This window comes from Pyrus communis, chromosome 3 (assembly GCF_041283825.1).
Source record: "Pyrus communis isolate YQ-2024b chromosome 3, ASM4128382v1, whole genome shotgun sequence".
In the NCBI taxonomy this organism is placed as follows: domain Eukaryota; kingdom Viridiplantae; phylum Streptophyta; class Magnoliopsida; order Rosales; family Rosaceae; genus Pyrus; species Pyrus communis.
In genome coordinates this window covers 9,069,030-9,092,997 of record NC_142567.1, presented here as the reverse complement: position 1 = coordinate 9,092,997, position 23,968 = coordinate 9,069,030, and the positions used below count along the sequence as shown (strand labels likewise).

General features: G+C 37.5%; 1 protein-coding gene, 2 long non-coding RNA genes and 2 pseudogenes across 6 annotated transcripts; 3 read left to right on the top strand and 2 right to left on the bottom strand.

Moving 5' to 3' along the window:
- The first annotated feature begins 916 nt into the window (after positions 1 to 916).
- Positions 917 to 11,701, top strand: LOC137716000 (uncharacterized). Of its 2 annotated transcripts, XR_015960627.1 has the most exons (9): positions 917 to 1,067; positions 1,485 to 2,027; positions 2,134 to 2,230; positions 5,427 to 5,576; positions 9,497 to 9,561; positions 9,821 to 9,956; positions 10,486 to 10,648; positions 11,449 to 11,577; positions 11,685 to 11,701. It is a non-coding gene; the product is annotated as an uncharacterized LOC137716000 (long non-coding RNA). The 2 variants fall into 2 exon arrangements; XR_015960628.1 differs by lacking the exons at positions 5,427 to 5,576; positions 9,497 to 9,561; positions 9,821 to 9,956; ... (1 more) ...; positions 11,449 to 11,577; positions 11,685 to 11,701 and adding an exon at positions 2,543 to 4,197.
- A 1,244-nt stretch (positions 11,702 to 12,945) lies between these two features.
- Positions 12,946 to 16,597, top strand: LOC137721668 (uncharacterized; annotated as a pseudogene). Its single transcript, XR_015960624.1, has 4 exons — positions 12,946 to 13,581; positions 13,765 to 13,836; positions 14,118 to 14,477; positions 14,574 to 16,597. The product of XR_015960624.1 is annotated as an uncharacterized LOC137721668 (transcript).
- Positions 16,598 to 16,660: 63 nt separating this feature from the next.
- Positions 16,661 to 17,023, top strand: LOC148697874 (putative receptor-like protein kinase At3g47110). The gene has a single exon (XM_088690318.1). The coding sequence runs from the start codon at positions 16,661 to 16,663 to the stop codon at positions 17,021 to 17,023; it is 363 nt and encodes a 120-aa protein (XP_088546444.1).
- Positions 17,024 to 17,181: 158 nt separating this feature from the next.
- On the bottom strand, positions 17,182 to 19,437 carry LOC148697873 (uncharacterized). The gene is made up of 5 exons (XR_015960626.1): positions 18,566 to 19,437; positions 18,350 to 18,421; positions 17,905 to 17,970; positions 17,716 to 17,822; positions 17,182 to 17,567 (listed from the first exon to the last, which is right to left on the bottom strand). It is a non-coding gene; the product is annotated as an uncharacterized LOC148697873 (long non-coding RNA).
- Positions 19,438 to 19,518: 81 nt separating this feature from the next.
- LOC137714876 (inactive beta-amylase 4, chloroplastic-like) lies at positions 19,519 to 21,535 on the bottom strand (annotated as a pseudogene). Its single transcript, XR_015960625.1, has 6 exons — positions 21,342 to 21,535; positions 20,912 to 21,041; positions 20,510 to 20,663; positions 19,846 to 20,066; positions 19,695 to 19,764; positions 19,519 to 19,613 (listed from the first exon to the last, which is right to left on the bottom strand). The product of XR_015960625.1 is annotated as an inactive beta-amylase 4, chloroplastic-like (transcript).
- Positions 21,536 to 23,968: the final 2,433 nt, after the last annotated feature.

The following is a 23,968-nucleotide window of genomic DNA, read 5'->3' as shown; positions in this document are numbered from 1 at the left end:
TTGAAGTGGTGTATGGTTTTCCCCCACCTTACATCGTTCCACATGAGGTTGGTTCTACCAAAGTCGTTTCTGTGGAACAATGCATGATTGAAAGAGATGGGTTGCTGGCAGTGTTAAAGACTAATTTGCAGCTAGCTCAAAATCGCATGAAAGTGCAAGCAGATAAGAAAAGGACCGAGAGACACTTTAATGTTGGAGATATGGTGTATTTGAAGCTGGTGCCCTATCAACTGCACTCATTGGTGAATCATAGTTATCATAAATTACAACCACGGTTCTATGGTCCTTATGCTGTGATTGAGAAGATTGGTGTTGTGGCATACAAGTTGAAACTTCCTGAGGGGTCCAAAATCCATCCTGTGTTCCATGTGAGCTGTCTCAAAAAACAGGTTGGAAACAATGCGATTCCCCAGATTGAACTTCCTTTGGTGTCTGAGGATGGCTTGGTTCAGGACATACCTGCAACAATTTTGTCGAGAAGGATGTATAAAAAAGGAAGTGTGGCTGGAGTTCAACTCCTAGTGCAATGGCAGGGTAAGGAAGCTGCAAATGCAACCTAGGAAGACTTTGATGAGTTCCAGAAACGATTTCCAGATTTTGGAGTTTAACCTTGAGGACAAGGTTGTTCTGAAGGGGAAGGCATTGTTATGATCTGGAATTACAAGGGACCAAAATGTAATAAGTGAGATAGATTTGGGGGGTCATTTTCCTATTTGTAGTTTTAAGGGAGTTTGTTTGCAATTTTACAGGTTTCCTGTTGTACTGGGTTACTATATAACCATTTGTGTTTCTCTGAGTAAGGCATATATACAATTTTACAAAACCAATTCTGTTGAGTGTTCTCTTCGACTTCTCCCGCCCTTTCTGATCTTGCAAGCAGGTTTAGGTTTGAGCCTTGCTAGGGTTTGGTGCTAACATCGCAGGTTAAAAAACCAGTTCGATAATGGAGGAGGGGCTTGGGATAGCTTTGCTTGGTCCAAAAGCTCAAGGTCCGCCGCTCCAAGTCTTGAAGTACGGCCTCATGATCTTGAACAACCTCAAAAAAATATCTAGTCTCGGCATGGAAGGTGAGTGTTCGAGCTTCGGATTGTTGGTAATTCCATTATTGATTGTCTGAATCTCTACAATCTCTGAGATATATTTGGGATATTTTTAGAGTGATATTTGTCAGGGTTCAAGAAAAACTTTGCTGCACTGCAATATAAGAGTATCTGGGTTAAAGAAATTTTTCTGATTTAAGTACTTAGCTCCTGGATTGCATGAAATCAGTATTTAAAGAAATTTATTTGTATGAGAATGCATTAATAGAATTTTTTTTTTTTTTTTTTTTTTTTGGCCCAAAAAATTAACTCACAGAGCTTCCTGTGAGTTAGTCTTAAGCTTTTGATTTAAATTTTTTTAGAATTTTGTCATTTTTTTTTTTATCTCTGCTGCTGTTTTTGACTTTTGATTTTGTGATTTTTATGCGATGTTCGTCTGTGTAGGCACTCAAATTAGTTTTTGGAGTGCATCTTGATCAGACCACCACAAAAGAGAAAACGGAAACAAAATTCAGAGCCATCAAAACAAACAAATGCTGGTCTGTCCTAAAAAAGGTTGGTTTGTGTACTTTTGAAGAACATATGGAAAAAGAGAGTATTGATCATGGTGTAGAATCTGATGGTAATGTGGTTGAAAAAGATAAAATGTTGCATGAAAAGATCTCGGAACTCATCGACGAAATATTCAGCAGTCAGTGAGCTGAGTTGATAAGGAGAAACAAGGAGAAGTGTGAAACAATTGAGCGGCTTTTGTCCCATGTGCATAAGCTAACGGATGAGAACAAAATTTTGAGGATTCATCTGGGAATCCATAAGGATACTACTGATCATACAATTACAATCCATATGAATGCTACTGATCATACAATTACAAGGCAAAACAAGCCTCAGTTTTCAAGGTCTAAGTCCACGGGGCCATCTTTCCTTGGAAGGCTCACTGGATGCACTGGCACCTGATCTTAATTAGCGACTTTTTAACTTAATTAGGTAGCTTTATAAGTTTTCAAATGTATCTGTTTATATGCTTTCATAATACAAATGAAGATTCCGAGTAAATTATAACATATTTCAATTTTCAATTTGCTGTGCGTAGAAATGGAACTGAATGCTTCGTTATTTTGATCTTGCATCTGAAGCCGAGTCTGGATTAAGAGAAAGATCTCATGGCAGGAATCATGGACTTGAGGAAGGTGAGGTTAACGAAGTGTGCTTTAGCACCAAGATTGAGTTTTGTTTTGTTACGATTTTTCGATAATCTAGATGCTGAAATACTTGGAGTTGGAATTAATAAGAATCGATTGAAACATGGATTTTTTATTAGATTGGTATGGCTGACATAGTTAAGAAGTAGTTTAAGATGCACTGCAGTGATTAGGGAATTTCTTTAACTGAACATATTTGTTTTCATGAGGTAGGTAGAATCCTCTGTAATTTAATTAATTAGATTGAAATTTGGAGCCATGTCTGGATTCTTAAACTATGGTGGTTAAGGTGGTTTTTAGGTGATTTTTTCAAGTGGGGAAAAAGAGGTGGGTGTGGGATTTATATTGTTATTCTCAGTTGGTATATAAGTACTTGAATGTGCAAGACATGGATACCATACAAGAAATGCAAGAATTGAAATTAGAAGGTATGAAGGTATTTTGCAGAGGGTGGGTTCGAGTATGGTAAAACTCGCCTAGGTGGCGAGATTAATGGTGATGGTTTCGTGACGGCGTAGTTCGCCGTGAAAAATGGCTACGGTGGTCGCCTTGCTGTTTCTGTGCAGCGAGCACAGTATCGAGAGAAAGAGGTTAGGGAAATAGGGAGAGTGTAGAGAGGGAGTGAGACATGAGGGTGGTGGCAAGGTGGTGCCTCACCGGAGTGGCGAGTGAGGTGGTGATGGCTGCTCGAACAGGAGATTGATGTTGCACTGGAGAACTTGACATCTCGCTCAGTCTAGTCTGTGGAGAAGAAAACCAAACGGAGCTGTGCATTACCAAAGTTTGAAATGAGGGGTTTTAATCTTTGGCATGCTCTTTATTTAATCTTCTTTGAATAAAATTCCGATGGACAAGTGAAATAAACTGAATGAAAACTTGGAGAAGAAGTTCTAATTTTTAATATCTTCAGTCGGGGATTATTGCGATGCCTTTGACAATTGAAATGTGAATACATTATGTTGCTTAGAACACAAGTCAAAAAATTTTAAACTGGAACAAAAGTCCATTATCTAGACTCGAGTTTTTCTAAAATTGTTTTATAAATTCCAGTGTAGTTAACAAAAAGAATAAACTTATGAAAAATGTTAGCTTAAGGTTGGATTCTAGGTAAATACGTGCTATCCCAGACAATGGAATTGCATCATGAGTTTCTATGTTTTCCTGAACAAATTTACTGAAAATGTTTCCAAAACCTAGGGGGTTCAAAGATATTCAACTAGAACTTTAATCTTAGACTTTCTCATTGTTGCAGTCTCTAATGGTTTAGTTAATCCTGTTGGGCTATTGTTAGATCAATTAAAAGAGTGTTTTAGCCTATTGATAGTGTATTGTCTTATATACTTTCTCATTGTTTGATCAGTTGTGATTCTGTGTAGTTCATGTTTCTGGGTGTAAAATTGTTCATACAATCTCACTTTTTCATCAAATTAGTGAGCCAAAAAGAAAATTTTTAACATTTTAAATCCTAATTATCTCCATTTCAGCCAATGCATATTTTTTCCACCTAAAAGTCTTTGATGCATGTCCTCTTTTTTTTGAAGCATTGAAACATACATTGTTCGAAATTTGTTGAGCACTTGAAACTTTAGAAGTTTAGTCTTTCATTCCTTCCTCCTCCACCTCTTCATCCTTGCTCCACCGCGAATCGAAACTAAAAGTTGCTCATCCAAGTCAGTTTCGGTTCACTCAAATCCTTAGAACCCTAAAACCCAAATTTCTTCAGATCATTCCAAAATTCAACGGCAAACACAAAACCCAGATCCCTAAACTCACTTGATAACGTGTCAAAGGCTGGGCATCCAGTTCTCATACGTGGTTCCCGTTCGATCCAGTATGCTTTTGCTGCTGCTGATCTACAGGTAAAGCTTAAATTTACATACAATTTTTTTTATTTTTCTTGATTGGAATTTGGGCATTTTGTTCGTCCTTAATCCCAAACTTCTGTAATTTATGCAACTTCGATCGAAAGACATGTTTTTATTGCTGAAAATTGTTAACCCCAGTTTAGATAGTCATTTGCTCATTAAAATAGTGTTTTGGGTTTCGTAACCGAACCTCCTTGTTCCTCTTTTAACTCTAGAATCTTCAGAATATATGTGGGTTTTGCTTTGAATTTGATAAACCTGACATGCCCCAACCCCGATATCCCTAAATATCAAGGTAGACATATGTTGGCCGACATCCGAGGGTGACGAAGTCATTTTAAACATGCATACAATTAAAACAAATATGCAATTAGAACAATTATATCAAAGCAGGAACGTATTCAGAGCATACATCTATTAAGAATAATGTGGGAAAATTACTAGGAAACCATGCCAACCCAAAAATGATACGTATACTGAGACTCAAGAATAACTACGCCGAAGTGCCCTGATGTTGGGATCTTGTGCCTCGAATCTAAACCCTGAGGGGGCGCAAAACAGAAATGGTGAGTGGACCATAATTTATATTAATACTAGTAATACCAAAAACCATTTTAATGTGAACATAATAACCCCTTGTTTTGAAAACATATATAATACTACGTAGTAGGTTTCCTAAAAACCCTAGCATGTTGTGCATTCTTTAGGAAAACATATGTGTAAAATGATATTTGAAGATGGTAGTAAAACCGCCCGAAGGCAAATCTGTAAAACCTTTGCCCAAAGGCAAATCCATAACTCTCAATAAAATTATACTCTTTAGGGTATCATGGTCATCCGAAGGCAATACATGTCCATCACCCGAAGGTGAAGCTGTACGACACTGGGTTACGCCAGTGAAGAAACATGGTAGGCCCCATCACCCGAAGGTGAAGTTGTACGACTCCGAGTTATGCCGGGAAAGAAACTCTATAACATCTCACACCGACACTAGCAATGGCTAGTGAAGTTGTCCGACACTGCTTTCGGCAGTGAAGCTTAACACACCCCAAGAATTTGGGCCGAGTGAACAAACCCAATTCTTTGGCAAACTTGTAAATTATCCTAAAATTTTAAAACGGGCTATTATAAAACCTCTCTGTGTTCGTGAGCTGATACAATTTTTGGGTACTAAGTCGAAATTTTGTTGGATAGGAACCCATAAACAAATACGAGGAAGTATGCGAATCATCACTCAGCAAGGGTGATTGGCGATAGAAATTGGGTTATTCCATTCATTATTGGCTTTATCATATTCATTACCCTTTTTTTCTTGAAAGGGTTTTGGCTTTGGAAGGCGATGGAGATCAGTGACAATGATCAGAGTTCGTCACTGTGTGGATGATCCCAGTGTAGCGCTGGTTTTCAACTCTGGTGATTTGTATGGTTTTGGGAGCGTGAATTTTTGGGGATTTCGTTTGAATTTCTGGGTAGGCAACACCTCTATTCAACTTAAATTTATTTCTGTGATATCCCGTCCCTAAAATTATTATTTTATTTTATTCTTGACGTATTTCGAAGATTTGATTGGAACTAGTTCTTTATTTCTCCAAATTTGAGAAAAACGAAGTGAGGGTTACTTTAGTCATTTCTAATTTTCTTGACATTTTCGGTCAACTCTTGAATTGGTTAGGTAGAGTTCGATTCCATGAGCGCGTAGGCGTAAACAGATCTTATTTCCGAGTCCGAACAGAGAAGTTAGAATCGTTTGAAGTTGGTGGCATTTTGGTAATATTACCAAATTGCCATAAATTAAATGGGAGGGAAACCTCTAGAAAAAAAGGGGGGAGAGTTTTTCGGAAAAATGGGGGAAAAGAGCTGCCTAACCCGTTTTTAGGGAGAAATTGACCCATAAACCCACCAAACTTGACCCACTTGTATCTTTTTCATCCGAGCTCCGTTTTGGATGATCTTGGTGTCCATGGAAAGCTCTTGGCGAGCCCTACATTTCTGTGATTTTAGATTTCCCCATTTCGTTTCCATCTTTGCAGCTCGAGGTCGCAAAGTCCACCACTTTTCCGGCGGTTTTATCATTTTTCCGGCGATTCTGGCAATGATTTCCTTCGAGTGAGGTATGAAACTTCATCTACTCTTCATAATCTTCGAGTAGGTATGCTTAGTTTGTTCTTTCGTATTCGTTTTAGAGTTGGGTGTTTAGAACACCTAGAAATCCGGTTTTCTCCGGTGAAATTGGACGGTTTCCGGTTAGAAATTATCGTCGGCCTAGTTGTGAAAAGTGTTTCCCTTGTTGAGCTCTAGCTACCACGTGTGGAGGTGCGTGGGATCGTTCACGAGTGTTGTCTAGGTTTTAAATACCTTCTAGTGATCAAGTGAACCTATGTCTAGCTTGGTTGCCAAAGATTCAATTGTTGGGTGTGGTGATCAATTTGGACCGCCACTTGTTTGTGTGATTGACGACAATTCGACCATTGGATCATAATGAAATTTTAGTATGTTATCCTCGAAGCATAATGTGGACTTTGGAAAGTTATGGATCATAAATCGGATTTGCGGATTGTTGTGGACCCCATCGTTGACCGAGAGTTGATTTTTGGTAAACATGTCTCGGAATGTTCTAAATAATAAAATTAGTACCATGGGAGACTTAAGTGAAGTCTAGTGGGCCTACATTGGTTAGAGAGTGACTTGAACATGTGTGATATGGTTATTACCTTGATTTCTTATATTGGTACCATCTGTGAATTTGACTTGATCTTATAATGTCATTCTATTGAAATGTGATTATATATTTATATATATTTATATATATTTAGCCATAGACCTATGTTTATCAAACATGATTTGGCTTGTGTACTGATGATGATCGTGGTAGGTGAATTGACGTGCATATTCGAAAGGTGTTCGAATTACATAGATGGTATGTTATGATGAAATGTGAGTGACTTTAATATGTGTGAATATGAAATGGCTTTATAATCATTTTTCCTATAAATTGTTAATTTTCATATTTAGCCAATGATATAGTTATATGAAGTGGGATTTGACGTGCATATTGGAAACATGGTTTGTTTTGTATGAATGGCTTGATTTGATGAGGTGAGGGCTAGTGGTGGACCGTTAACCCATTGTCATGGGGTTTGTTGCTTTGAAACGTGTTAATGCTCGTTTCATTATTTCATTTCTGGTTTCGTTGAGCCTTTATAACTTGAGTAACTTGATTCATGTGTTGTTTCATCGATTGGTGGTTATGCAATGTACTCCGCGATTCCGTTGAGTGATGGTCCGGAATCCTTCATACTCCACTCTGCGATTCTGTTGAGTGATGGTCAGGAATCGTATCTTGGTTTGGGTTCCGTCGAGTGATGGTCCGGAATCCCTCTTACTCCGTGATCCCGTTGAGCGATGGTCCGGGATTGTATCCACCTTAGTTCATTGAGTTTAGTTTGAGATGGTTGCAAAGGTGTAGGCTTTGGATGAACTATGTCGCCCTACTTCTACTTTCATTGTGTGTATGTGAATATGGATGTGAGATGCTATGGTTGTTTGGATTGAACTTTTGGATGTTTGGGTGACTCCCTCGGTGTTTTCAAAAGTTTGGTATTGATTTCTTAAGAAAGATTTATATTCAAGGTTTTTAAATTATGATTGACGGCTGGTTTTATTATTGTATCACATGCTTATTTTATTGTCCCTCACCCGAGCCTCTCAGCTTATCTGAGTGCCTGAGTTGCCAGTGCACCAATTCCATAATGTTGGCATTGACTTTACATATGACAGGTATGGGTAGATTATGGGAAACCGCTTGATATTTTGGTTCCGTTGAGTGGTCCGGAACCCAATGTTGTTGGATTCCGTTGAGTGGTCCGGAATCCTTGCTCTATTTCATTCCGTAAGGTGATTTAGAATCCTAAATTCGAATAGATGGGAATTACCCACAATAGATATTGTGAAAATAAATTAGAATTACCATGTTATTATTCTTAAACCCAAATTGGGAATTATGTAGAGTTCTTTAATTAAATTCGTGAAATGATATGTTATCTCACTGATTGCTTAACGAAATTAAATGTTAATATTGTACTTCGTGATTCCTTGACATGTTACAAGCTATGTATTGAAATATAATGTTGGAAGTATAGTGATTAGTATGATGAAGTGAAATGTGATTTGAGTTGTGTATTGGAAATGGCTGTGACATGTGATTGAAACGCATATTGAATTGCTTGGGAGATGTGAGTTATAGTAAATGACCGATGACCCATTGTGATGTGGATTTTGCTCAATATTGCTTCGTTCGTTGAGTTTCGTGAATTGGGTAACTTGAATTATGTCTTGTTCCTTCGAGCCGTTGTTATGTTTCTTGGACTTCCGTTCAATTCGGTTGGGTGGATTGGAACTGAGTTCTGTTTGGATTCTGTTGAGTGATGGTCCGGAATCCCCTTTGGAGCCTTGGTCCGTTGGGTGGTCCAAAATCCCCTTTTCCAAAGATATAGTCTTCAACTGAATTGTGTTGCTCTAGCCTTGCGTTTCGACTTGTTGTATGTGTTATTGATGATGTGATGGTTGACATTATTGATTGAGGTGATTATGGAATGACGTTGGATATGAGTGAGGTCATCATGAGTATTTTAGTTGATTAATACTTCTAGAGATTAATGTGTGCTTTGTTAATTCTTAACTATGTTACACACTATGAAATGCGATTGTATGTGGAAAACGTGATGAATTATGTGATGGTTGAATGGAAAAAGTAAATCGTCATGTGGGATTGATATGTTGGATACCATGGTTATGGTTACGACTAGACTCGTTGATAAATGTGGCTAGAGAATGGTATTGTACATCGTTGGTTCTTGAAAATGATATATGTTGTGAATTGCGGTATCATGTTGTGACATAATTGCCTATATATTGTTGGAGGGGAAATCATGATTTTCATATGGGTTGTTATGTAACCCAGAGTCAAGTAATTTCATGCTTGTCGAGTTCTATTGATTGATTGAGAAATGTTATACCTTTCGACTTAATTGGAGTGTGTTATATGTCAATTATTGTGCATGACGAACTACGAATGGCTTGATCCCTGTTTAGGGTACGTAGGCAGTCTAACGGGGAGGTTAGATGCAGCCATAAAGCATACGAAAATAACTATATGATTTGATTATTGTGTTGTGTTTGCCCATATCTCGGAGGTGAGATATGATAGATACGGATTTTTGGTGACGTCACGTGTCAATTCTGGACGTATGTCGGGATTGGGGCGTGACAATTTCCCTCTTTTTGTTTCTCAAATTTGTTTGATGGAAAGATTGTTTTATCCTTTACTAAACAGTTGTTAGGATTAATAGTTTTGATTTCTTTTGAATTTATTTTTTATTTTATTTTGAAGCCCTGAATTTTTCAAGAACTGTCTACCCTGTATGTACACCAGATTCTCCTGACATTTCAAATAAGGTAACTTCCCAAACACTGATGTTTCGCTTTTTTACTGGTATATGTAATCCATTGAGTTCTGTAACTTTACTAATATTCGTTTACTATGCAAGTTAAATTGTTATTTTTCGGTTTGTCAATAACTTTGCTTTTCTACTCTGCATCCTGGATTAAGAGGTTGCCATGTCAAGGAGTTCAAGTTTTGCTTAATAGACAACAGTTGTTTAAGCTTAGTCTGTAATCTGTATGGTCTTGATCATGTCTTTTATTTTGGTGGCAGTTAGGTGTCACTAGGTGGTCTACTAAAGCAGCTAAGGGTATTGAAATCAGTTATTGTTGATTGGTGGTGGGGAATTGTAGAGGGATATGGTAGACATAAGTATAATTGGAATGGATACAAGAGGCTCTTTCAGATGGTACATGCCTGTTTTTTCACTTGCAGAAGCTTTTTTCTCTCAGTGGGCATATAAACACCACCTGTGGTTAATTGTTTTGCAATCTTTGTTGTCATTTTTATTCTTTCCATGGTTTCCTGTAATGCTTGGCAAAGTTTTGAGATTTAGTCTCTACAATGTGGGAACCAAGGAACTCACTTCCCTTTCATGCTCTGAATTCACACTCAGTCTGGAGATTATATAATCATTTGGGCATGGTTTCTCTCTAGGATAAAGCTTCTGTTTGGCTATATATATGGAATTGGGTTTGTGTAATTAATGTCAAATAATTGAGTTCAATATAGTTATATTCCTTGGCTTAAGCTTTCATCTTTCTTCCTTCATTTTTCAAAAGAGGTTAATTTTATACTCATTTTTTAAGAACTATGCATAGTAGTTGTTAAATAATTGGGGCATTTGAAAGTCCTTGCTTCTGTAATTGTGAGATAATTATTGTGCTTTGATTTATTTAATTATACTATAGGAGTGATGGAAAATTTAATTTATGCAGGTGTTTTCATTTTTTCTTCCTAGCTATCAATTTGGTTTTGCACATTATGCCAAAAAGAAATAGGAATAGCAAAAGAAATCAGACGGTACAAGATTATACTTCTAGAAGTCCCCGCAGCGGAGCGCGGGCATTATTGCTAGTGTACTGGAAAAAGGCTTATAAGGTAAGACCATCTTATCCTTGGAAACAAATTTCTTTTTTAATTTAGAATCGGGTTTTCATGCATTTTATTTTCATGTTGTTTTTGCTGGTGTGTTTAGTTGCTTCATTATACTTGTTCCTACTTTTCCTTCCGAGGACATCGAAAACCTGTTTGTTGTGGTTTAGGAAAAAACAATTTCTGATTAGATGCATTCTCTATATGTCTTGAGGGTGCAAGTGTAGTTTTTTTTTCTTGTCTTTCCTCCATTATGAAGTTGCTCTCCTCATATTGTTTTGGTCATTTCATATTATCCCCTATGCTACCATCATACATTATATTAATGTTCCGTTTTATACCAAGTTATGCACTTCATTCCTGACCAGTAAAACGCTCTGCCGCGATTCGATCAACGTTTAGGCTCTTGACATAAAACTAAATGCAATATATGTCATTGGGTATGGAGGATGTTCTTCCTGCATATATTGGGATTGGACATGCAACTATTATTTCATAGTTGGAATCTGTCTCATATGACCCTTTGGTTCTGGACGATTGATGGCTGTATGCACCTTGTCCATGTCACCAAGCCGTACTCGCCAAGTTTTAAATCCCCATTTCTTGTAGATGACAGCTATAACAAGGCTAATAATTGTTTCGTCTTTTTTGGGGTTTTTGTTCTTTCCAAAATTAAAAGCTGAACAAACGGTTCCTAATTCATGAAGGTTGATACGTTTCTTAGTATTTGACACTTTGTTGGTGTCTGGACTTTTACGGACGTGTTTGATCCCTGCCAGTGAAAACGGTTGTTTTTTATGAAACAGGGACTCTGACAGTTGGGAAACCCGTAGTAGTCAATGCTGTGCTCTTCTCCAATTACTCAATGGAGGAGTTCTGTGCTGTGTCTATTGTCACAGAGGTTGGTGCTTATGTTTCAAATTTGTACATGAAAAGTAAGTTTGTACAGTTAAGTTACAGACGAGACAATTCATTGTTATTTTGCTATTGTAAAATTATTTTGTCAATCATGCTAACATGCCTCTATTTGAGAAATATGTAGGTAAATGGTGATTGGTGAGGCTTATGTGGGAAAATAATGTCCAGGTTGCTCCTGAGGTTGACAAGTATGTTTCAGAACATGATAATCTGGCTCAAATATGTGTGTTGGTTTCCATTGATGGAAAGATTGCTGGGTCTTCTAATGTAACTGATCCAGTGAAGCCGGAGGCTGCACGAGTCATCTCTTATCTTCACTCAGTAAAAATTACAAGTATCATGGTTACTGGTGATAACTGGGCTACAGTGGCAGCCAGTGCGATGGAGGTTGGCATTGATAAGGTGTATGCTGAGACGGATCCACTAGGAAAAGCTGATAGAATCAAAGAATTACAGGTACGATTTTGTAATAGTTACAGGGATGGTGTGATTGGATTACAATTACCCAGCTCCACAAGTAATTTTATTCTGGTTTTGAACGCGGATTGATTATATTTCAAATGACTTATCTAGGGTAAAATAATGTCTTATCTAGGGTAATTTTATTCTGGTTTTGAACGCGGATTGATTTTATTCTGGTTTTGAACGCGAATTTGTACATGCTATCGTGATTAATAATTTAGAAGCATAAGACCGTAATTCTTGGACCGTTTGCGTATCATCTTTGCTTCGTTCTGTTCAGAAAAACTAATTGGCCAAGTTTAGATGATTTTCGAATCCAAAGAGTGTTCAACTAGAGCTTGATTATATGTAAACGTCGTCGAAAACATTTCATCCGGAAGAATGTAACTGTCATGTGTTTGGTCGCATTTGCATATGCATTTGCATTTGAATCAAAATGTGTGTCATCATTAAATATCAATCTTGAAATTTATGATGGTGTTTGTTTTGATGGTGAACTGAAGACTAAAATTTCACATTTGGGCATCTCCAGCTGTGCCCACAAAATGGACAGAACTCGTCGGCCGCAGCACCAATTACCAAATATCACCACCACAGACTAAAACATCCTTAGCATTGATTGCTCACTTGCAAACTGCTACACATGCCCTTGACAAAAAATTGAATGCTGTACCTGGATTTTTTAATGCAATGAGACCAACCAAATCCGTTTGAAAAATTTACGCTTCCAGCTCAAGAACGCCTGTCATGGGAACACAAAGTTATTTCACTCAACTGGGTTGGTAAACCACCTTCAAGTCGTGGCCTTTAATCTCTCTTACATCGCAGTCACCATTCCTCCTCACCTACCTGCACTATCAGCAAAAAATGAATGGTGTGTGTTTGATATGTAACACCTTGTTTCCCTATTTATGTGAATGTAATGAGTTCTAGTTTTCGATTGAATTTACACCGAAAGACAATTAAGGAGAGAAGTCGTTTCCTACTGTCAAAAATGTTGTCGATGATTCACTGCTTGTTTTATATCTATATGATGATTATGGCTAATTACTTAACTGCAGGTGCATTAGCAATAGTTCATACCAATTTCAGCACAAATCAGTCTGCGCTTCTTGCTCTCAAGGCTCACATCACTAGTGACCCTCAAAACATCTTGACCGCCAACTGGTCCTCTGCCTCCAATTCCAACATTTGCAACTGGGTTGGCGTTACCTGCGGTGCTCGCCACCACAGAGTCACGGCCTTAAATCTCTCGTACATGGGTCTTGCCGGAGTTATTCCTCCGCATCTTGGCAACCTCTCATTTCTCGTTGAGTTGGGCCTTCAAAATAATAATTTTCATGGTCCCCTGCCCCAAGAACTGTCTCGTTTGCGCCGGTTGAAGGCGATTAACTTTGGAAACAACAGCTTTATGGGAACCATTCCTTCGTGGTTTGGGTCCTTTCCTAAACTTCAAACCATCAAATTGTACGGTAATGGCTTCTCTGGTTTCATACCCGCTGCTATCTTCAACTTATCTGCACTCGAAATAATTAATCTGAGAAGGAACCAACTATCAGGTACGTACGTACCACCATTACCAACCACCTAGGAATATAAATTAATGTTGCTTGCTTCATGATTACATTTTAACAACTTTGTTTCATTTTAACATCTATATATATATATAAGATGTATAACAATCATCTCGTTTGTTTTTTTTTTCCTTCCTTTTTGTTGGAATGCATGCACATATTTAACAGGTAGCATACCCAGAGAAATAGGCAACTTAACAATGGTGAAGGGCATATACCTTGACGACAATAAGTTCGAAGGTATACTACATGACTTAGGTTTTATTACATCTATACATACATGGCCCTTCTTAGCAGGGATCTTGTTCCACTTTAGCGAAAAATGAGATGTGGACTATCGTAGGAATGTATATTTACTGTGTAAGACCCTCATATTTGGGAGCCAAAAAGAGGTCCTATATAGTGAGTACATGGTCCTTATGATGTTCTCCCTCTTTTGCTACGGTACAACGGGATTTCTACTAATAAGCTGCTCCTATGTCTATACATGATTTTAATATATATACGGATTGATTTTATAGAACTTCCGAACGAGATAGGCAGTTTAGGTCAGCTGGAGGAGTTGTTTGTGCAGCACAATGCCCTAAAAGGCTCTGCTTTTGTACCTATCCTTAACATATCTTCTTTGACTACTTTGGCTCTATCTCGAAACAACATGAGTGGTAGTCTTCCGGACAATATGTGTGAGCATCTTTCGAGTATTAGACAAATTAATTTGAATCAAAACCAGCTTGACGGTTTGATTCCCTCCAAACTGTGGCAATGCAAAGAGCTTCGTGTAATTGCATTAGGGTATAACAATTTCCGTGGAAGCATACCCAAAAGTCTTGGCAATTTGACCTACTTAACCGAGATTTTTCTTAGTTTCAATAATTTAGCAGGTAATAAATTTGGGGGTGTTTTACAATCATTTCATTTTTAGTTTTTAGTTAAACTGAAGTTCCAAAGTTAATGCAAACGTGCTGAAATTGTGACAGGTACAATACCATATGAGATTGGTGATCTTCCGCAGTTAGAGGTTTTGAAACTGAGTGTTAATAATCTCAATGGCATCATCCCATCCAAACTCTTCAATAACTCCATGATTAGAGTAATAGCGCTTACTTTAAATCAGCTCTCAGGTGGCCTCCCAGCAAACATAGGTCTTAACGTTCCAAATCTAGAATTCTTTGTTGTATCCACCAATAAGCTCGTGGCTGGGCCAATCCCTAACTTCTCCAATGCTTCCAAGCTCAGGGTCCTAGACATGGACACAAACTCATTTACCGGGTTTCTTCCCATCACACTCTGTTCCTTGAAAAACCTCGAGCTTCTTTTCTTGTTCTGGAATCATTTGACGATTGATGCTTCTACTCTCTCTTGCTTGTTTAATCTTAGAAATTTGACAAAATTAGACTTGGGAGGTAATCCATTAAACACCACGATTCCAGCTTTTCGTGGGAATCTCTCTACGCCACTCACATATTTTGATTTAAGCATTTCCAACATCAGGGGTAACATTCCCGTTGATATTGCCAACTTGAGCAGCTTGATAGAACTACACCTGGAAATCAATCAGTTGAGTGGAGCAATTCCAACTTCAATACAGAGGCTAAAAAATCTCCAAGGTTTGTTTTTGTATGATAATGAACTGCAATGACATATCCCGTATGAACTCTGTCAATTAAACAACCTAGCCGTGTTAGGTTTGGGTCGTAATCGGCTCTCTGGTTCTATTCCTTCCTGCTTGGGTACTTTGTCAGTAGCTCTAAGAAATCTATCGTTAGAGTCCAATTTGCTAACTTCAAAAATACCATCTTCCTTGTGGGAACTCAAGTCTATACTGCACCTAAACTTGTCATCCAATTCTCTAGTTGGCCCACTCTCAGAAGACATCGGAAGGTTGAAAGATGTGGTGGATATAGATTTATCAAATAACCACTTCTCCGGAAACATTCCCGGTAGCATTGGTGGTCTTCAAAAAATGATTAAATTGTCCTTGGCAAACAATTATTTAGAAGGCCCTATTCCCAGTTCATTTAAAACCTTGCTAAGCCTAGAATTCTTGGATTTGTCCAAAAACAATCTATCTGGAGAGATCCCAAAGTCATTGGAAGCACTCTTGTATCTCAAGCATCTGAATTTGTCTTTCAACAAACTCCAAGGAGAAATTCCAATCGGCGTGCCTTTCAAAAACTTCTCTGCTGATTCATTTGTATCAAACGATGCACTCTGCGATGCTTTCCGACTCCATGTTCCCCTGTGCAAAAATACAACAAAAGTTAAGCCGAATTGGAGGAAAGCTAAATATATCATCTCAGGGGTCATACCAGTAATACTCCTAGCAGTCGCTGCATTGATTCTGATACTATGCAAGAAAAGGAATGTCCAAGTTGTTAGAGAAACTGCCTCGCTACATCAAGTTCTTTGGAGAAGAATTTCGCGCCTGGAACTTGTAAGGGCAACAAATGGATTTCATGAGAGTAACTTACTAGGCACAGGGGGTTTTGGTTCAGTATACAAAGGAACACTTTCAGACGGGATAGATATCGCCGTCAAGGTTTTCAATTTACAGCTAGAAGGGGCATTCAAGAGTTTTGATAAGGAATGTGAAATGCTAAGCAATATCCGTCACCGGAATCTTATTAAAATCATAAGTTGCTGCGATGAACTTGATTTCAAAGCCCTGATACTTCAATTGATGCCTAATGGAAGCCTCGAAAACTGGTTGTATTCTCCAAACCGCTCCATGAATATCCTGCAGAGGTTAGACATAATGAAAGATGTTGCATTTGCACTAGAATATCTTCATCACGGTTACTCGATACCTATTGTTCATTGTGATGTGAAACCAAGCAATATACTACTAGATGAAGATATGGTTGCACATGTTGCTGATTTTGGCATTGCAAGACTCATCAGCAGTGGAGATTCGATGACAGAAACCATGACCCTAGCCACAGTTGGATATATGGCTCCAGGTGATGTATTTTCTTAATTTTGTATATGTTGGCCTTATTAGGAGTTATAATTTTCTTTTTATAATGTATAACTAAATTCACATACAAATTTTGCAGAGTATGGGATGGAAGGAAGCGTTTCGACTAGAGGGGATGTGTATAGTTTTGGTATTGTGCTCATGGAGACATTCACAAAAAGGAAGCCAACAGACGAGATGTTTGTTGCGGAAATGGATTTAAAGCAATGGATTGCAGATTCATTATTTCCAGATGCTGCAATAGGTGAAGTTGTGGATGCCGATATACTTGGGGCGGAGGAAGATGGTGATTTCGTGAGCAAAAGGGATTGCTTATTATCCGTTATGAGATTAGCTTTAGCTTGCTCTGCAGCATTGCCGGGAGAGAGGATTAACATGAAAGATGCCGCAATCACACTCACCAAAATCAAGACCAAGTATTTGAAGGACTGTGGAGGAATGAAATCTTAGTTCTTTTTGTTCTCTACATTTTCGGATCCATTTTCTTATTGTTGTTCTCAATCTGCAAAGACTACATTATCTTCTCATAGTGACAGATATGAGAATATAACGATATTCCTAAAATTGAAATGTCGTACCTGGATTTGTCAATGTAATGAGACCAGTAGTACCAAAATTGCAATTCCAATTATTCTTCCCATATTTGGTAGTAAAGCATTCAGTTTCTACCGCCAACCAAATCCATTTCAAAAAATTTACACTTCCAGCTCAAGAATGCTTGTCATGGGAACACAAGGTTATTTCAGTCAAAATATCAGGAAGTTATTCCAGCTCAAGGCAGTTAGGCTGCTCCTCTAGGTTGTTCAATAAACTTACTGGTAAGTTGGGTTTTTTGTCTGCTTTACCAATTTGTGCTCATCTCTTTAACAAAAGGAACGAAGTTACTCCAATTTTCAGCCCTAAAGATCTTATCATTCATTCTGAAATACGTAAACGATCTTACTGCTTCGGCCTGGGAATGGTAACAGTTAGCATGTATTTGCCATAAACCAAACTGCAGGAGAAAAGCAAACGTGTGAATACACAGGACAGAATGGGCAAAAGAAAAAGTGGTTAACTATTAAATGCTATCAGAAGCCATGTGTTTCTAGTTATATGACATTTCCAAAATCCAATACATGTCTAACAGAAATAAATGGTACCTGAAATTTTCTTTTGTTATTGAGCGAAGGATGAATTTACCCTGTCAAATTGTTCCATCGGTATTTCTCCCGATCAAATGTACCCTTTTCTTTGAAACACTCCATATCTGGTGCAAATCGAATCATGTTAGATTACATTGGAATTGTATAATATTTTAAATATACAATAAACAAAGCATAAGGCCAGACATTTTATAGAAGAAAGCCATCAGCAAGCCACCACTACCACCACCCAGCGTTGCAAATTAACAGACCCTGGCAATCCAAAGTAGTAAGATACTGATATACGGTATAGTGATGCAATTCTATATTTGTTTTCTATTAATAATTGTATTCCAAATTTCAATAAAACAGAAAATGATTATTGATGAACTTGTCATCTGTTTCTTCTTTATTATCTGGGCAAGGCAACCCAATTAAAACTAAAGATTTACCTCATAATGCATTATAAAATACTAAAAGAAACCTATAAAACTGATCAATAGTACAACCTGCCGTGCCAAGCACAGCTGCATGGTCTAGTCCTACCTAACTTAAAAGCTTAAATTATACAAAAAATATCTAAAGTAAGTCCAAAATAAGTGCCAACAAAGCAATAACCTAAGGAAGCATTATTTATCAACAGGCCTCGTACCTGTTGGGAGTAAATCCTTCTGGGCTACAAAGACAGGATGCCGGGTTATCACCATCCATCATTTCTAAGCAGCTGGAATAAGATATTTAGTATGTGAACTTGGTAGAAAAGATACATTTGAAATCAAGCGGATGTCTAAGAAACCCTAATTATCAGGTTGGACAATGAACAAAATTCCAGTCAGAACCTTAAAACTTAGAATCTTACAGAACATACAAAGTAGCTACATGACGAGACAAAAGTGAAGCAACAGGATCATAACCATCTCTAACAGCGGTGTTGTAGTATCCTGCTGTAAGTTCAGCAGGGTGTGCTATCGCCTGATACCACCAATATATTCCACCAATTTTAGATGGCTATATAATTGAAGTTTGCTTGTTTTCTTGATATTTCTTCAGAATGTTAGCTGCCTTTGCAAGAATATCATCTGCATGATGGAGCAACCTACCACCATACCATTCCTACAGCAAGTCAAGCCACTGTCAGATCTCCCAAGCTCCACAGTGTTTTCCAATAAGTTTAATCATGTTATGCCAAGTATTGCATGATAAAGAACCATAATATAATTTAATTTTCCACTTATACTCCATAAGTGTCCTTAGTTTACTAACCAGTACATCCTATGATGATTTTTTTTTATTTTTTCTCTAGAAGACAAGCATCAATGCATTTTAATTCTTAAACAAATTGCATTAATTTAGTGCAGTTTCTTAAAAACCCATTCCCTTGTCATGACTTCATATTAAATCATTAAAACGTATCTACTTTTTAATCATGTTGCGTAAGAGTAGTTAAGACTTAAGTAGCAAACAGTCTGCAAGTACAACCCCTAAAAGCAAATAGAGTTAGTTATAAGAAAAGTTCCAGTAAAGATCGAAACTATATATTGCAGGCCCATGTTGTTTACATGCACCTACACAGAAATGTTGCATGGCTAAAGAAACACAACTTCAATTCAGCGTTTGCATTTTATTCTAAGTGGTAGTTTGAGGATGAAATGTGCATGAATAGAACGATAAAAGCAATTATGTCATGCAAGTTACACTAGGCTTTAGCTATGCAGAAATTTTTCTTGGGAAATAATTAAGCAAGCTGCTTTCATAGAAGGAAAAAACACCCATAATCAGAAAGAAAGCTTTCCTCTCCCTCTCCAAAGAAAGGAACTTCATATGGGAGACTGTTGTAACAGCTAGCCTTTTGTGGTCCCTTCTCTTCCCACTGAGGTTTTCCTTCATTGCGTGCAGCCATCTTTAGGTCACCCATCCTAAAAGGAAGAAGGTTGTAAATAGTAAAAATTCAATAGCAACCAAATTTCCGTAAGAGGAATGAAAGATTTTTAACATACATGTACTTGTCATAGCACTGGAATTCACCGGTTCCAGGAAACTTCCATCTACCAAGTATGTGCAGGATATCTGTGTGAGCAATGTAACAATGTTGCATAAGAAATCATTGGACTAGCTTCATATTCTAGTTCTAGTGTAACTGTAACATACTTAAATTCACCAGAAGGACCAAGACCAACACTAATTTCTTCTATCACAGTTCCAATTAAGGATTCAAATTTCTTAGCAAAACTTGACAAGAAATCTTCATAACATTGGAGTGCAGTCTGGCCACAAAAGAGAGCAACATGGTCAACTCCGAGTGTAAGATAATCATCATTGGAAAATCCATTTTGGTCTCGATAATATATATGCTTATTCTGATCGCCAATCTGGGAGGAAAAAAAACAGAAGAGGTCAACTTCTTTATCTAAATTCAGGATTCAAACTGATGGGCGCGTAATGAAGGCCAAACTTTCGTTTTTTTGCCACATCCCTTTGCAAAGATAAACTTTTTATGCACATCAAAGCTAAAATCAAGTATGCTAATGGGGAGCACAGTACCATAGCATGTTGCAGAGCAGGAAACTGAAGAAACGTTGATATTATCTCTAGTCATCCAAATGGGTTATGTTAGTATAACCGGGTAAATTAAGCGTTCCAATACATCCATGTGCATTGTACCAGACTAATAACTTCAAATGGGATTTCAAAATATCAAAGAAGATAAACCTCTATGATCCAAAGTGGAAGAGTTACACCCCCTTTTCTGCTAGAAGAAGAGTTAACATTTGAGTGAAAAGACAAGGCAACATGTAACTACAAAAAACCTAACCTGAGTCAGAAATCAGTTTGAAAAGCTCTTCATATAGAGAACAATCATTTGCAAGAGGAGAGAAACGCTCTACGATTCCCCACCAAACCTCAACTGCAATTCCGTGGACACCTGCCAACTTAAGTGCTTTTAGAGCTACAGTAAGGCCTTGATTCTGAAACAACAGTAAATCGAGCAACATATAAGGAGTTTCTGTCTCACTTGAAAGGAAACTAAATTAAAAAAATTAATTTAGAAACATTTTGAGACATACATTTATATAACTTGAATTGGGAAGAGACCAAAATAGTTAGCTACAACCTTGTAGCTAATCATACTCCGTCATTTAAAAGAGTATAACAACTAAATTAAGAATGAAAATGCATCATAGCCTCATCAACAAAAAGTCATAATAAAACTTACTTCCTAATCCTTGGACGCCCCCGTACCATCACTGCAGAAGGCATCGACAGGCATCATCACATATATGGGAATTCTCTTATCTCGGGAAGATGGCAATATCGAGCACCTCGAATTCTCTCGTGCATCCATGCTGCAAGCAACAAATCATCTAATTATCACACATACACATTTATACGATCCAATTTGAACATTCAAAAGCAATAAACTAGCTCAGAAACTTCTTGTCAAATTGATTAAAAGCATTCGCGTCTAAATTTCATTGTTTTGAATTTAACAACAACCCAACTGAACCTAGTCAATTATTAACTTCAGTAAACTCTGCAGAAGCTAAAAAGATTTATAAATTTTCCTGCGTTTTCTTGGGAACCAAACAGACCGTGCAACTGAAAAGAAAACGGAAAAAAAAAACCCGTAATTGTGTGAGATAAACCTGAGAATATTGTTTCCGGCAAGGGGTGTGCTGCAACGAGTGAAGAGGCCTTTTTTAAAGACGGAAGGGTCGAAACGTTTCGGAGGAGGTTTCGGCGGTCGGGCTTATCGAAGAAACTGATTTCTCTGAAGCAGAAGAAGCTCCTCCTCGCGGTTGTGCATTTGCAGACGACTGCCATTGTCCGCCATTGCCATCGATCACAAAGAATCTCTCAGCAATAGAGACGCAAATCCCAGTGTTTGTAATTTTCATTTGCAGCTGAAATGTACTGAGTGACTCTTGTGTGTTGTGGTATTTTTGGATATCTGTTTAGTTTTGTGGCCTTTTGACACACTAATTTCTACTTCACAGCCATCACTTATTAATTTATGTTATTTAAGTGTTTCAATTGATCGACAGCTGGGAAATAATAGAGGTGTGTGAAAGGTAAAAATGAGTGTGTGGATACCACCACCCAAAAGTTATCTTTGTATGTATTTTTTATTTGTCAAAAGATATTTGTATTAGGATAATATCAGGTAACTAAATTTTAAACCAAATTTACAAATGTGCTACAAATAAAAAATAAACATTTTGATTTGACTCCTATTTTTCAAATATTGAGTTACGAATCAACTAGCCTTTCAGATTCCATGCTTGTTAGTAAACATGAAAAAAGTCGAGAACCAAGTGAAAGCTTGCGTTGGTTCTCCCCCATAAACCTAATGGAAGTTTGCTCCCATTGCTTGGGAACCTCCTAATATTTGTTAGATATAAGCTTAATGTTGACAGTTCAAGATTGGTGAGGGTGAAGTTCTCTACCAATTTGGGACAAGGAGATTTTATTGACAGAGGTGTTTGATGTTACTTTGTTCTAGCAAAATCTGGTTGATAGCTATTATGCTCTTGATACTTGATACAATTGTGAGCAAATGCAAAACATTGATGAGTTAATTGGTTAGATGTGAGTTGAGCTTAAGCATGAAGCATGTTTTCAGGGAGCAGAATTGTGTTGCTCGTCAGTTGCTGGAGTTTTAATATGGATCTCAGTAGCTTTGTCTTTAATAACCCCCCATGCGTCCTACCTGGGTTGGATCAACTCTTGTAGATGATTTTCTTGGTGTTGCTATGCTACATTTTGCTTGTACGAATGTTTGACGTTAGGGAATGGAACTAAGATTAAAATGGAATGACACCAAAATACAATTGGAAAGTAGAGAGTTGGAAGATAAAACTGGAACAACTGATCGATTTCCTTCTTATAAGAACAAGCAAAGTGCAAAAATTTGAAGTTTGATCTATTTCCTTCTCTTGTTACTTCTTACACTTAGTAACCAAAAAAAAAAAAAAAAAAACCACTCCCTCATTTGACACACACAAAAGCTAAATTCTCAATGTGTATGTGGTCATCAACAACTCATTATGTAAACCCATTATGTAAATCTAACACCCTTGTATATGTAATCTCAACCTAAGACGTTTGATCCTTCCCCAACTTTCTTAGTAGCTAAACCAAACCTTTCAGATGCCTTTTTGCAATTAAGCTTTTATACCAAAACCAGACATTTTCTGGTGTATCAGGTAATGTCACCTAACCATTCCCATCCAAATGAAATTCATAACAGAGTGCAAAAGAAAATTGAGCATTTGTTACATAATGAGTTGCTGGATTGTTCCTTGTACTTTTCTCGTACCCGAGAAATGCAAGGACAAGAAAGGCGGTATATGCAACCGTATCAAACAGACCATAAGTAAGCACAGCTGGCACCCCAAGTTTTGCAAGTTTTGATCTCATTTCAGCGGAATTTGCCTGACAAAAAAGGTCAAATTATGAAGAGGATTATCCAGTTTATACGACTAGGAGGTTCATATTCTTACACATACAAGAAAATAACAATTCACTCAAAAAGAGAAGTAATATCAGCAAAAATGTTGGAAACTTGTATATTCATGTGAAAGCAAAGGGAAACACTAGAAAAAGTAGGGCAGAAGCAGCCTATTAACAAAATTCTGGAGATTAACATGCCAAGGGCTGCATAGAGCTCCCACACAACGACTTTGTTGAACGAACTCTTAGATATTCCAAGTTGATTTCTTGGTACAACTTACACTTTCTACAAACACTAATTACTTCTATATATACTTGGTCAATCGCCTGTTCCTAAACATTCGGTTTGACATGAAAATCGTCTCTATGCATACATGTATCGTTAAGTTCACCCATTATTCATACAATATATCACCACATTCAACTCACAACGACAACTAATTAATCTTGCATTCACCAATGTGTTAAGCTTTACGGAAATACAACATCGGAGACTATGAAAACTTGTAAATGCAACTGAAGGAACACTTGAGTGAAACTGAGACTGAGTATTGGGTTTTGTGGAGAAATGGAAATGCAAGGAGCTGCAGGAGGAGGAGGATGAAATTGACAAATTCTTTGGGGAGGAATCTGCTTTTGTTTCTGCTTTTTTCAGTTGTTTTTGTTCTGAAAATCCATATGGATATGGACCATCTAATTCGTCATTTGGCCCTGAATACCGAAAACCATTCCAAAATTTTGATCATCACACCAAGCCCTTCCTCAAATTCAATTACACACTGTAGTTTGTCAACGTATTACTTTTTTCACATAAAATACA

Bases quoted from the DNA above. Each gene is read 5' to 3' on its own strand.
- LOC148697874 (XM_088690318.1), top strand. From the start codon at position 16,661: ATGGAAGGAAGCGTTTCGACTAGAGGGGATGTGTATAGTTTTGGTATT.